We start from the raw sequence: 15,804 nt of genomic DNA on the forward strand, positions 1-15,804 counted from the left end.
AAGTGACCTCTTTAGAGATCTGGAGCTCTCTAAAGCTAAGGCTGAGATTTTAGCATCAAGATTGCAGCAGCACAATCTTCTGGAAAGCAATGTAAATGTGTCATTCTACCACAGAAGAGAGCAACAATTCACTCCTTTTTTAACATGCAAGATAGTCTTGTGGTATGTGTAGACATAAATTGTCTAATGAAGGCTCTCAAAATTAATTACAACCCTGATGAGTGGAGACTCTTTATTGATTTGTCAAAGTTGAACTTAAAAGCAATGATTTTACATATTGGTAATGAGCTTCCTTCTATTCCAGTTGGGCATAATGTGCATATGAAAGAGTCATACCAACACAAATATTTTACTAGAAACCATAAAATATAATGACTCTCAATGGCAGGTTTGTGGTGACTTGAAAGTGGTTGCACTGCTAATAGGTATGCAGTTAGGGTATACGAAATATTTCTGCTTTCTCTCTGAACGGGATAGCCAAGATTATGCTACTCATTACAGTAAACATGATTGGCCCACCAGAAAATCTCTTCAACCAAGTATAAAGAACATTAAGAGTGAAACTCTAGTAGACCCTAAAAAGATTCTGCTCCCACCCTTGCACATCAAGTTGGGTCTCATGAAAAACTTTTTCAAGGGAATGAACAAAGACGGTGCCATGTTTAAGTAGTTAAGGCAAAATATCCCTTATTTAAGTGATGCCAAAGTAAAGGAGACATCTTTGAAGGCCCACAGATTCGAGAGCTTTTTGGAGACCATACTTTTGATGGAATCATACAAGGTGATGAGAAACATGCATGAGAATGTTTTACAACAGTATGTTTACAGTTCTTAGGGAACAAACAAGCAATAAATTACAAGGATATTGTAGATAATAAACAGTATGTTTACAGTTCTTAGGGAACAAACAAGCAATAAATTACAAGGATATTGTAGATAATATGCTGTCATCTTATGAAAAACTTGGTTTCAACATGTCATTGAAAATGCATTTCTTACATAGTCATCTTGACTTCTTCCACAAAGATTGTGGTGCAGTAAGTGATGAATAGGGCGAGTGATTTCATCAAGATATTGGCACATTTGAAAAGAGGGAAGTGGAGCCCTACTATTTTAGCAGATTACTGTTGGACTATCATAAGGGATGTTCCCGAGTATGCGTATAAACATCAAGCCAAGCGAAAACGGTCGTCTTTTGAAATTATCTCTGAACAAAATATGTAATTGTATATACCTTACATATGGACATTTGATATTGGTAATCGTTTATGTAGTTTTGTGTCCTGTTAATTTATATGTTCTCTTTTGTGCTTTATATAGTTCTGGTGCAAAGTAGACTTATAAAGTATTTTCATTCATGTAATATTATCTTCATTTTTTCTTGTTTTTTACTTTTGTACTTCCAGAATGGCACTCAAATTTATCAGTACATAACACATAACATAATTCAAGTAATTATTTGCTTAAAATTCATTACACTGAATCTTGGAACATGAATGCACATTTAGTTAGTGAATATAATAGAAAGAAACATTCCACATGGGAAATATATATATAAAAAACAAAGGTGCTGTGACTTACCAAATGAGAAAGCACTGGTAGATAGACACAATAAAAAACACACAAACACACACACAAATTTCAAGCTTTCACAACCCAAGGTTGCTTCATCAGGAAAGAGGGAAGGAGAGGGAAAGACGAAAGGATGTGGGTTTTAAAGGAGAGGGTAAGGAGTCATTCCAGCAAATAGACTTACCTTAGGGGGGAAAAGTGACAGGTATGCACTCGCACACACACATATCCATCCACACATATACAGAGGTGTCTGTGCTTGTTGTGTTTTCTCACCCCAAAACTGTGGACCTACATTGAGGCACACGGCCATTTCCAAATTCACCATCTCTACAATTATTTCTTCTAATAAATTGCCCATAGTTATCCCCACTGTTTCTATTCTGCTGATGTTCAAAATTTCTGTCTCTATTATCACTATGACCATGATAGAAGTTACCACTATCTCCATTTCTGTTGTTGTTACCATTGTGATCTCTATCATTTCGATTATTATGGTACATACTTCTTCCTACTGCCATATCCAGCCTGTAAACATATCGTAAAAATTGTCCAAGGCAATCATCAGGTAATTGAACTAAATCCCACTGCAACCTCTCTGGTAATCTCCCTTTTTAGTCAAATGGCCTGTCAACATGTACTAGTTTCTTAAGGTGTTTCTTACAAAACTCTTTCAGTGTACTGTCCCTATTCCTATAATTTGGACCATTCAGAAATTCATTTTTAATCCTCCGTAGTTCAGCTTGTGACCAAAATGTATTTAATAAACTTTTTTCAAAACTATGATATGTTTCCCACGGACTTAAATTTAGATTTATCCAAGACAGAGCCTTGCCTTCAAGATGTCTTTTAACAAATTTAATTTTTTGATCACCACTCATGCCTGAAACAAAACTGTCCCTACAGTGGTGTAGAAAATCCACTGGATGTGAATTGTCCGATGGGAAACTTTTGATTGGAATGTTGAACCATGCACTACCATTATTTGAATATAGATTGTTTTGAATGCAATGTCCCTGAACTATTGAAATTTTTTGATCTAAAATATTTACATCAGTTAGCATACTGTTTTCAACATCTCAAATTTTTTGAAATAAATTACTAAAGTTCTGTTCCATTATTTCCTCTACAACCTTCCATTGAACTCTGACATTATTAACATTCTTCTCCTGTTCCAAAGGTTGTGCAACTAATTCATTTTCAAAACAATAAATTTATTTTCTAAGACCACGACTTTTTAATTCACACTTTTAATCCATCTGACCATCCAATTTTTAGCTCAAAACCTGATTACTAAGTTGGTCTACTAGGAGTCATTCCCTGTCCATTTTATCATTTTTTTCAGTTCATATTTACATTACCTGATCATTAACTGCACTAAATTTACTATTGTTGTCTGTTTTTATTTCTATTAACTGATCATTAACTGCACTCAATTTTACCAAAATCAGCTGTATAATAATGGTTTCCATTGTTTCATTGCTTTCTACTATTTCAGTTGGTTCAAACATGTCTCAGTTGGGTCCTACAGTTTTTATGCCTACATCACTAACCTCATCTCTTGTCATTTTCCTAGCAATCACACGAGTCCACCACAAACATTAATTTCACAAATAGTCTGTTATTATCTTTTTTCTTATTGATGTTCCTCATCATAGTTGTAAAGTCCTGTTTCAATTCATCTGGTCAGTCATTGTTGATATTACCTTGTCACTGTTGATAAAGACAGCTGACGCCCTTGCATGTAATTACACTCCCACACATCACTATTACAATTCTCTGCCTCTTAAAGTTCTGAAAGCTTCAAGAGGAATATGATATACAAAAGAAGAACTTTTTACTTATCTTATGTGACTGAAAATTTGACTTAGTGGATTCTTAATAACTGAATAACTGATGAAGATTTGTCTGTTGCTATGAATATCTTTTTATTTTATCCCATTCTTCTAAATCACACTGACTTTACAATTTTCACTGCTGTCACACCACAAATTACATTATTAGTGACACACTCAAAAACATTCCATCAGAGGTATGCCCACTACTCCTAACATTCTGCCATACTCACAATATTCCAAAGAGTTCACAAAGCAAAAGAATTTACAAACGTTCTCAGCAAAAAAGAATCATCACCAAGTTAGATCATTATTTTATAAATGAGTCCAGAAATAAATTTAATAATTACTGTTAGATTGTATAATTAATAATATGAATTATAATTATGCCAGAAATTTTGTAATTTCAGATAGTTTTAAAAGAAGAGTAATTTTAACTGTACGTACAGAGTGCTAACGACTTAATATCTTTTTACATGTTTTAGCCCAAACCATAAGACATCATATACAAAATCATATGAAGTTCATTCAGTCAGACAGCTGATGTAATGTTTGCCTGTGCAAGAATTGATAGTATAGATGGTATCAGTTATTTCTATAAAAAAAAAAAGGGGGGTGTACTGTTATACCCTACCATTAAGATGCATGCCATGCCTGGTGAACAGTTCACAGTCTATATCCCCTCTGTAGGGAAAGAAAGTACAATATAATGTATCATATATGATTTAATACTAATTAGAAGTAAGGAAATACACTGTAATTTATCTAGACTGCATGCCCTGGAGTTTATTTAATAGTTCAGTGACTGTTATAAGTTATTAATTTGGGCAGTGAATATGTAATTAGTATAATGGACTGTGTCAAACCTACTGTGACAATAGCTTCAAACTGTAAATTGTGTTATTTCCAAATTTACTTACTGCACACATTGTTTTCATATTGATGTGGCTGTTAGACTTCAAGGGCAGCGATTTAAGAACTTTAATCTGTGCCAATTATCTGTTTGCCACACATGAACTTTTGTGTCAATTTAGTGTTAGGTTTTTGTGCTTGAACAATCATATTATTGTATATCAATCAAATTTAGTACATGGCTGTGTGATTATATGCACATAATTATAGTACATGAGACTTGATCTGGCCAGAAACATTATTCATTCAGTAATCAAAGTGTAGTTACAGTTTTTGAACTGCAACCTTGATGTGGACTGTATCATTTAAAATAGTCTACTTTGGAACACCAACTTTTCAGTCAGATTTGTTGGATGCACAGCTACCAAGGGCATACTTGTACAGGTAATAGCTAAGAAATGGCACAGTTTTTACATCAAAATCGCCTTCTAAAACTTCTTTCAATAGAATCACTATATACTTATGTAATGGAAGTAACAAAGTACATTTCAGGTAATACATGGCTTTTATTTACATGGAAAGCACTTAAGTATCCATTTCAGCCTTTCATCGGGTAATGGTTCTCAAGCTAGTAGAGAAGCTATGGGTTTCACCAATTGTTTGGTAGCATCCATACCCAAAAGTAGTGTGTTGTATGCCTTTCAAGATGTGAAGGTGATAATGGAGTTGAAGAAGTTGAACTTTGAGCAAAGTAACAGTGTTTCCTTGAGGTATTTTGTTACTGCAGAATATGTAATATCCAATTAGAAAAATAGTCTACTCCAATTTAAAAAAAAAAACAATTCAAGTTATTTTTTTAGCTGTGATGTTTCTATAGATGATTTTCGGCTGCTTAATGTTTTAGCAGCAAAGTTATGTGCAATGTGTTAAGAAAAATTGTGTTGTGGGCATGGATTAAGAGAGAAGAAATAGTGCTTATATGTTTAAAATATCAGCTAACTAAATGTAGATTGTTGTGTCATATTGAATCACACACAGAGTTTTATTTAGCTGCAGATGCTTCAGTACCTGGTTTGGGGACTTGTTTGTTCCACTAAGAAATTATTAAAAGTTGAATTTTGAATTGCATTATTGCATTTACAAGTAGGGTGCTAGTCCACTGTGAGGGAGCATTTATAATCACAGAGTTAGAGGTACTAGCTATCTTTCAGGTACTTATGAGATGTAGATGACTTCTGATAGGCTACTGCACTTAACTTTTTATAAATCATGTCTATTGCATTATTGTTTTTGCCCGATCACTTCAAATTATGGTTTTGAAACTATTATATTTGTGAGAAACAGAACGTGCTTGCAGACACTCTTAAGTAGGGTATCTTAATGTTTAGCAGTGGGAAGGCACTTCTGGTTGCTCTAACATCAAGGCAATAGTACTGAAAACATTCTGTACTTACAATCTGTACTTATATAGAGAGCATTTAAAGTTTTGTCTGATATTTGACATGATAGAGTAGTAATCAGTAGTTAAGGAATGATACTTCTAATCTTATTAATACAGACTGCAGGATTGTGATGGGGTGCCAATCCTTGAGAGGTACACTGACAAAAGATACGAGGTATATGGTCCTCAACAGGTCAAAGAGAGACTAAGTAGGCACATGCACCATAGTCAGGATGATTTTGGTATGGTTAATTAGGTTGAGAATTTAACACAATGTTGAAATTTCTTATTTGTATCCAAAAGATACTAATATGGCTGAGAACCAGCTTATCAAGTAGAAATTAAAGCCCATCAAAATGATTTACTGTAACCAATTTTGTAAAGAGAACTTTTTGCTCCATCTGTCATGTTCCATAGATTCCATTTAGAAGAATCCTCAGGGATACAAAAGAAGTAAAGGTACACATTAGCAAAAGGTAAGCAACTCTTGAAAACTTAATCTACACTATGTACTAAAGATAAACTGTTGCCATAGTGTTTACTCCAATTTTCACTCACAATGCTAAATTTTACCCAGCAGTCATATTTGACAAATAGGCAGCAATTAACTGAAATTAGGTGTGGCAATGGAAACCTTGTAAACAGAAAACGGTTCAGAAAGAGAGCCATAAAACCTGTCCTACAGGGCTCAATACTGAGACCATTTCCTTTCTTAAGATATGTAAATAACCCTCCAAGCACCCGACAATGATCCAATCATCAGACTTATTCTGATGCTAGATCTTTTATTTTCTGGATAAAAGATCCAGTAATATCTGCAAGGAAGTTCAAAAAACAAGACATAATTTTGAAAAGGAAAAATAAAGATTAATTTCTCAAAATCCAAAGTAATGGACTAGCTAGGTGGGCCAGATGAACAAAATGCAAGGAAGCTCTTTGGAAGCTTTTGGGCTACTGGACTGGAAACCACAAGATATAATGAGCTAACACCTTGAAGTTGTACTGGCTGATTTAACAACCAAAAACAAAGAAATAGTGGTTGCTGGTGACTTCAATGTAGATTTCCTTATAGACTCTCTGAATAAGAACTTATTTGAGTTAATAACATGATCATTCAACTTAATTCCCACTGTAAAGTTTCCAACTAGGATAGCCAATTGCTCACAAACAGCCATTGATAATATCTTTATAGAAAAGTCCAATGAAGAAAATTATATTAGAAAACCAACAGTCAATGGCCTCTCAGACCATAACATGCAGTTCCTTCTGTTAAATGCTAATACTGAACAGGATACAAAATCTGTTAAATCTGAACTCAAAAGATTAACCAATAAGCCCAAAATTTATTATTTTTGGACTCTCCTCAGAGACCTTCACTGGAGTGATGCTTACAGTGCTCATGGCATGAATGAAAAATATAAGACTTTTGCTAATAAAGTGCTTACCTTATTTGAACACTGTTTTCCCTCACAACTAACAAAGGTTAGAGCAAAGTATTCAAAGAAGCCATGGAGCACTCAAGGAGTAGAGATATCTTGTAAAACAAAAAGAAAACTCTGTCTCTCTATCCGAAACAGTTCTAGTGTTGATGCTACAGTGCATTACAAGAAAGACTGCGAAATATTGAAGACCGTAATATGGACATCAAAGCAAATATATTACAAGGAAAAGATAGCCATATCAGATAACAAAATACAGACAACATGGGATGTAATGAAGGAGGAGACCTGTACAACCAAACATGAAGTTGGGCAAATAGCATTAAGAGTAAATGATGCATTGGTGACAGATGTGTATAGTGTTGCAGAACTTTTTCACAAACATTTTATAACTGTCACTGAAAAGATGGGGTTGTCAGGTTCTGTAGATGGTGCCATGGGATACCTCAGGCCAGACATGTCAAGTTAGGTCCATAATATGACTACCTCAACAGAAGTAATGTCCATCATAAAATCTTTAAAATCATAAACATCTAGTGGGTATGATGAAATACCAACAAAGTTAATTAAAGAAAGTGATTCTGAGTGAAGTAACATGTTGAGATATCTGTATAACCAGTTGTTTATTAGTGGAATATTTCCTGAATGGTTGAAATATGCTGAAGGGAAATAAAGAAATAGCATCAAATTTCTGTCTAATTTCACTTTTGGTGGCATTCTCAAAAATTTTAGAAAAAGTAATGTATGGTTGGCTTTATAACCATCTTATCAAAAAAACATACTGTCAAAGTTGCAATTCAGATTTCTAAAGTGTTCTAATATTGAGAAAGCTATCAACACTTACAGTTAAAATATACTTATTTCATTAGACAAAGAATTGCAAGAAACTGGTATATTTTGTGATCTGTCAAAGGCATTTGACTGTGTGAATCACAATATCCTTGTCTGCCCTCAGTATCTGAGTGGTCAGTGCAACAGAATGTCATTCCTAACAGTCTGGGTTCGATTCCCAGCTGGGTCGGAGATTTTCTCCACTCGGTGACTGGGTGTTGTGTTGTCTAAACCATCATCATTTCATCCCCATCGATGTGCAATTCACCAAAGTGGCATCAAATCAGAAGACCTGCACCTGCTAATCTGTCTACCAGGCCCTGGTCACACGACGAAAATATCCTTTTAAGTAAATTAGAATATTATGGTGTAACAGGAAATGTTGCAAAATGGTTCAAATCTTATATCTCTGGCCAGAAACAAAGGGTGTTATTAGGAAAGAGGCATGTATTAAGTAATCAGGCATCATCCAACAGGCAACTAATTACATGTGGGGTTCCACAAGATTCAATCTTAGGGCCCTTACTTTTTCTTGTATGTAATTCTCATTTTTCATTTTTGCAAAGGATTTCTGTTACTGTAACTATTTTAGTTGTTACTAGGAAAAAGCTACTTCTCAGCAGAAAACAACACAGATATAAACAGAAAAATATATAGTAAACACTGGGTTATTGCATATTGAAGCACAAAGAAATGTAACAAAGTAAGTGAAACTATTCAGGAATAAAGTAGGAATGCCATCCAAATCAAGAAAGTCAGAACAGGTCAAGATAAAAAGGAAATTAATATTCACATAGAAAATGGACAATATTTTTAAAAAAATGGGATAAGGGGAATTGATAATGAGAGAAGTAGACAATTCCAAGATCAGGAAAAGTACAACTGAATGTAAGGAAAAACATTAACAAATCAGCAGAAATATGCCATCAAATACTTAACAACACGGCATCTGAGCACTGACAACAGTGTGATCTATAACTGAAGGATATCATTGACAGTTTTAGTAAATATATAGTTTGTGATATCTACTGTTTGCTGTACTTTACATAGGTGTCATCTTCACGATAAAAACTGTGGACATAATAGGAAAATAAAATGTCTCACAAATATTTTATTTGTATGATTTATTTATTTATTTAATCTTTATTAATTCTTTACAGAGACTGTTCAATTAACTTAAAGTAGTGAATACAACAAATTACTGGTTTAATAAAGGATTATTATAATACAGCAACTGTTCTAATGCCTTCATACCAGAATAAATTTCATCATGGAAGGAAAACAACAAAATATTACATCACTCTAGAAGTACCCAAAACATTCAGGAGGTGGCAGCACACATCAGAAGTGTTGGTAGTTGCATATAGAATCTACACCTATCAGCACTGGTGCTCAGAAACAGTTGCCCTTCCGTTTATTAGAATCTCATTTTTGTGACGCAAATGTGCAGTGCCTGGTGTTAGGGGATTAATGTAATATAATGGCAGTAACAGATTAGTTTCAAACTGAGTAAGATATTAATTACAGTGAATCATGATTTTAATTGGATTGCCATCTCCAGATATAGCAGTCTGAAATGCTTTAATTGTGTCCTTTAAATGGAAGTTATGAGTAATCAGTGCCTTAACGTTTATCTTCTGAGAAGCAACTAAAGCCAGAGACGCAGGATACCTGCAACAAAATTGAATATTAGTCCCACTCAACCATTAGCACTACGCAACAAGTCATTTTAGAAACACATTCTGATTATAAGTTACCATGAGAACTTTAGATAAATTCAAGACTCCTGTCTCTTCAAAACATATGCCTAGCAATGTAAAAATTTTATACAGCATATTACAATATACAAAGTTTGTAAATAGTTTAGAAATAAAGGAGACCACTCACCAAAAAGCAGAAGCCTTGAGTTATTGATAGGAATACACAAAAGAAGAAAAACTTGCTAGCTTCCAGAGTTATCCTTTAACGAGTTAGAGTATATAAACACACACATATGCATACACATAACTATATCTGTACATGATGCCAGCTAGACTGACAGGGTCATTGCTATTTGCGGCAGGTGGTCTGGCTGTGGTGGGGGTAGGGTCACATGGGGTGGTTAGAGGGAGAGGGATGTTGGAGGTAAGGAGAGGGACTGGGGGGTAGCTCAGATAGAGTCTGGTTTGCCAGCTAGGACTGCAAGAGTGAGGGTTAGCAGGTATAGTTGTAGTAGCTGAAGGTAAGCTGCACATGCTGAATGCTACATGTGGATGTGAATTGGGAGGGAGTAACAGAATGGAGGAAGAGGAGACTATTGGGTGGGAGGAACAGGGATAGTGGGTTACCTGAGATTGAGGCCAGGACAATTACAGGAGCAGAGAATGTGTTGTATGCATAGTGCACTCTGCATAGTTTAGAAAAGATGGTGTTGGAGGGAAGGGTCCAGATGGCTTTGCTTGCAAAGCAACTACTGAAATTGAGCATGTTGTGCTCCGTTATACACTGTGCCACTGGGTGGTCAACTTTGTTTTGACAAGAGTGAGGCAGTGGCCATTCATTTTAGTGGAAAGCTGGTTGGCTTTCACACCAAGATGAAAGGCTGTGTAGTGTTTGCGGAAGAGTTGGTATATGACATGGCTGCTTTCACAAGTGGCCCAGTCTCTGATGGTGTATGAGGAGCCTATGACAGCACTGGAGTAGGTGGTGCTGGGTGGGTGGATGGGCAGATCATGCACCTTGGTCTGCCACAGTTGATATGATATCTGTGGCAAGGAGTTGGAGTGGGTGTGGCATGGGTATGGACTAGGATGTGTGTAGGTTTGGTGGGCAACAGAACACCACTGATGGTTCAGTTATTCCAGTCCTGGGTGATATTGGGTGATGAGGGAGCGCTGTTTGTAGTTAATTCTTGGAGGTTATGGCATGGGAAATCTGTTTGTGAGCTAGGACTTTGTATTACCTGTCTGTGTAGGCCTTTATGAGGCCTTCAACATACTGGACAAGGGATTTGTCATCACTGTAGATATGTTGTCCACAAATGGATAGGCTACAGGAGAGGGGTTCTTTTGTGTGTGAGAGGGATGGCAGCTGTCAAAATTCAGCTACTGTTGGTGGTTAGTGGGTTTAATGTGGACAGAGTTGTGAATGGAGCCATTGGCAAGGTGGACATCAACATCTAGGAAGGTGGCACATTGGGTAGTGGATGACCAGGTGATGCAGATTGGAGAAACGTTGTTGAGGTTGTGAAGGAATGTGGATAGGATGTCTTGGCCCTGAGTCTAGATCATGAAGATACCATTAATGAACCTGAACAGACTAGGTGTTGGAAGTTTTGGGAGGTTAGGAAGGTATCCTCTGGATGGCCTAAAGCAGATTGGTATATGAGGCAGTAATGCAGGTGAGGTGTCCATGGTTGTGCTGCAAATTTATTTGTAAACCTTCCCTTCAAAGGAAAAGTAGTTGTGGGGCAGGATATAGTTGGTAAGGTGTATAAGGAATGAAATAGTTGGTTTGGAGTCTGAAAGGTGTTGGGAGAGGTAGTGTTCGACAATGACAAGAGTATGGGCATGAGGGATGTTGGTGTATAGGGTGGTGGCATCAGCAGATTCACGTAAAGATATGGGAGGTAAAGGTGTGAGAATGGTGGAAAGTCAGTGAAGGAAGTGGTTAGTATGTCTGATGTGGGAGGCTAGGTTTCAGGCAATTGGTTGGAAGTGTTCTTCAACAGGAGTGTAAATTCTTTCAGTGGGGGCACATTATACAGCTACAAAGGGGCATTCAGGATTGTTTGCTTTGCAGATTTTGGGGAGCATATAGAAGGTGCATGTGCAAAGTGTTGCTGGGAAGAGAAGAGAGATGGATTCAGGTGAGATGTTCTGGGAAGAGCCTATAGTTTTCTGTAGGATTTGGAGGTTATGTTTGATTCCATGATGGGATCACTCCAGCAGAGCTTGTAGGTGGAGGAATCAGACAGTTCGCAGAGACCTTCCATCAGGTAGTCACTGTAACTCATAACAGTGGTGGATACTTTGTCTGCAGGGAAGATGATTAGGTCTTGATCTGTTTTCAGATTGTGTATGGCTGCCATTCCATTTGCTGAAAGGTTAGCATTCTGAGTAAGCAATCTTGGGGAGGACTGTAAGGCCAATTGGAGGTACTGAGCTCCTGAAAACTGATTACAAAGTGGTTAGGTGGGAGGGGGAGGTGCAGGAGTCATTATTGGATTGTGGTATAAACTGGGAGAGCAAGGTTTAATGTTGGGATTGGGTTAGCTTTTGTTGGAGGGATTGGTGGCAAAGAAGTGTTTTCACTGTAGCGATTAGGAAAAGGAGATTAGGCCTATGACAAGTCCAGCGTGGTTAAATTAGACCTGAATGTTAGGCCTTCAGGTAGGATCGAAATTCTGTGGGACTGAGGTTTTTCATGGAGAGGTTAACAACAATGTTTTGAGCTTGCTTGAGTTATGGTTTTTGTGGGGGTGCTGGGAGACAGTTTCAAAGGAAGTGGCAAATTGAAGAGGGCAGCTACACAGGTTCTGAGTGCTATGAGTGTAGACAAGGGATTTCAGTTTGAGAAGAATGGACATTGGATAGTGCTGCCCCAAGGCAGGAGTAGGTTTTCAGCCAGTTGAGCAGTTAATGGAGGTGGTGTCTGGAATACTCCTCCAGGTGTTGATCCACAAGGGTTTCTATTTCAGAGATGTTGTGTATTTAATGAGGACTGCACAGTAACAGTTCGTTGTAGATGGACTAGAGATGGTTCAGGGATGTCTGTGCCATGGAGAGGTTTTCTTTGGTAGTATCAGGATTGTAAGGGATAGGGACTTCCAGAATCTGGAAAGGTGAAGGTTGTTGCTTGTGAAATGAGGAGTGGGATTCAGAGATGGGGTTTCTGTGATTAGATCATTGTGGGAGGATGGGTGGGGGGGGGTGGGGGGGTGGGGGGGGGGTGGTTGGCAGTGAGAGATTACATTGTTTAGAGAGCATTTAAGGAACAGGATGTAAGACTGGGTTTTAGCCAGGAAAGGAAGTACTTTTCTGCTTTTATGCACTGGCACAGAAAGGTGGAGCAGATGTCTTTTGGGGTAGGGATGATGTTAGGAAATGCAAAATGATGCAGGAAATGGGCAAATGGAAGCATTAGAAGGTTATAGTGAGAACAGGATAATTAGCATGAGTTTGTTGAGAGAAAGGAGGAGGAAATTGTGCAGGGACCAAAACGCATAAAGTTCTGAGAGGAGGAGTGTGTGAGAAGGGATGGTGGATTCGGAGGTTAAATGTAGTGGTTGGTTATTGGAAGGTTTTATAACTGTGATCCAGTTGTTGCTTAGAACAGTGTGTGGCACAGTCATGGTTGCCATGACTGGTGCTGAAGGTACTCACAAAAGTCACATGTGACCACGTGGTCACATAACAAAGATGGGTGGGAGCTCATACGACTAGATGTGGACAAATAATAGAGGAGAGACAGACAGGACATGGATCACAGATGGTAACAAAGGGGTGACAACATGAGGTTTGGAAGGAAGAGAGTCACTAGACAGTACAAGTGCTATTGGAAAGTTGTAGTGGAATGTAAACACTTTATGATTAAAGGAGACACTTCACAAAAAAGCTGAAGTGTTGATTTGTCAATGGGCACACACAAGAGATGGAAAACTTGCTAACTGTCATAGTTATCCTTTCATGAGCTAGAGAACATAAACATACAGACACTTGCACATGCACTCATATGCATGCTTCCAGCAGCTAGACTGACAATACCAATACCATTTGCAGCAGGTTGACTGGTTGTTGTGGGGATGGCATTTGGTTTGGTGGGTGGGGGGAGAGGGAAGTGGGAAGTAAGGAGAGTGTCTGAGGATGGATGGTTGGTGACTCACAGGCTGGCCAATTTTGCAGCTTGGAAAGTGGGAGTAAGGGGTGGCAGGTATAGTTGTAGTGGCTATTGGGAAGTGGCACATGCTGAAGCCTATGTGGGAATATGAACTGGGAGGATGGAGGAAAGGGGAACTGTTAGGTACAGGGTGTGGGAACAGTGGCTTACCAGAGACTGAGGCCAGGACAACTACAGGAGTGGAAGATGTCTTGGAAGGATAACCTCTATCTATGTAGTTTAAAAAAATGGTGGTGGAAGGAAGGATCCAGATGGCTTGGAGTGAGAAGCAATCAGTGAAACAGCATGTTGTGCCACTAGGGGGTCGACTTTATTCGTGACATAAGTTTGGCAGTGGCCATTTGTCCTTGTGGACAGCTGGTTGATAGTCATACCAACAGAAAACACTCTGTGGCATACTAAGGTGCAAGACCTGTTGAATCCACCTACCCAGCGCCTGCTACTCCAGGCCTGTCCCTGGCCTATCCTACTCCATCAGAAGCCGGACCACCTGTGGAGGCAGCTATGTGTTATATACCAACTCTGCTGCAGATGCTCCACAACCTTTTATGTTGGTATGACTTCCAACCAACTGCCCATCAATATGAATGACCACTAACAAACTATTATCAAGTAAAAAGTTGACTGCCTGGTAGCACAACATGCAGCAGAACATAATATGCTAAATTTCAATGGCTGCTTCACAACCCCAGCCATCAGGATCTTTCCATCCACCACCAGCTTCTCTGAGCAACACAGATGAGAGCTATTCTTACAACAGATCATCTACTCATGTAGCCATCCTACCTCAGACTCAGGTAAACAAGAAATGTAAGGTTTGTACAATATTTAATTAAATAAATTTGTGAACCAAATTTAGAGTATTTTAAGTGTTCAGTTCAGAACACAAATAGTAACTGAAATGGGTGTAGAAATGGAAAACATTGGTCACATTGTGGAAATCATCAAAAGTGGAAGTGTAATCTACAGAATTGGTGCAAAGAAGCTGAGAAGAAGAAACAAACCAGGGGTAAAGAATACAGGAATTATAAAGGCATAGTGAAAAGGATAAAATCACAAGGTACGGATTGTATTTGTGCAAGAAGATGCTTTGATATTGCACCTGCAGACACAAGGAAGAAGCTCTTTCTTGATTTGTGGAATCTAAGTAAGCACAAACTTAAAAATTCTTATATACCTGGCTTTGTAAATATGAATCTTGTCAAGACAAGGTACAATGATGATTCAGAGAGGAGTAGGCAACAGACAACCATTATTTACAAGGTTACTGTAAGTTAAGTAGACATTCAGATTTATAAGAAGCCTTTCATAACAATCTTTGATATAAGCAATGGACTCCTATCTCATGTGGTTCAACAAAAGGAAACACTTGGAACTCCTGAGGTGAGTTACTAGACTTACATTCTCAATGGTAGATTTATGCAGGCTCATAGTCTGGGATAAATTATAGAGGCAATGTGTATCCTAAAATTGTTCTGCTCCTAATTCACTTCAGATTTCAGTTACTGTTTTTTGAGATGAATAGAAAATCCATTACAACAAGAGATACCTTATTAAGTAGAATACAAATTTTTGTTCATCAGTATTAGAATTTGTATGTTGAAGAGCTGGGATAAAATTCCATGTCTTTGCCTCTCCTACAGCTTCATTCAGCCTCCATGAAAATAATATTTTCATCATTGTATTATGTCTATGACTACAGGCCTGGATTCATTTGTAACATGGCACTAAAAGCTAAATGTTTTAATGAAACAATGGAATCCATATTGGAATATCAATAACATTAGGAAAAGGATAGTTTGCTATCCACTGTAAAGATGACACATTCAGCTGCAGATAGTAACAATGAAAATACTGTTACATGTTTAGCTTTTGGCCAAATCCTTCTTCAGAAAAGAAGAGCTGCTGGAGATGGCAGTCATGTGTGCATGAGGTGTACTTGCTTGTATGAATGTGT

General features: G+C 37.6%; 1 protein-coding gene across 1 annotated transcript in view; it reads right to left on the reverse strand.

Annotated features, from left to right (window-relative positions):
• Positions 1–9,075: 9,075 nt before the first annotated feature.
• Positions 9,076–15,804, reverse strand: part of LOC126281975 (sorbitol dehydrogenase-like) — a 104,574-nt gene continuing 97,845 nt past the window's right edge. Inside the window, exon 8 of the mRNA XM_049981352.1 lies at positions 9,076–9,641. Coding sequence (XP_049837309.1) covers positions 9,488–9,641 — 154 coding nt within the window. The 3' untranslated portion in view covers positions 9,076–9,487. The remainder of the gene's footprint in view (positions 9,642–15,804) is intronic.

Source organism: Schistocerca gregaria, chromosome 7 (genome assembly GCF_023897955.1).
Source record: "Schistocerca gregaria isolate iqSchGreg1 chromosome 7, iqSchGreg1.2, whole genome shotgun sequence".
NCBI lineage: Eukaryota > Metazoa > Arthropoda > Insecta > Orthoptera > Acrididae > Schistocerca > Schistocerca gregaria.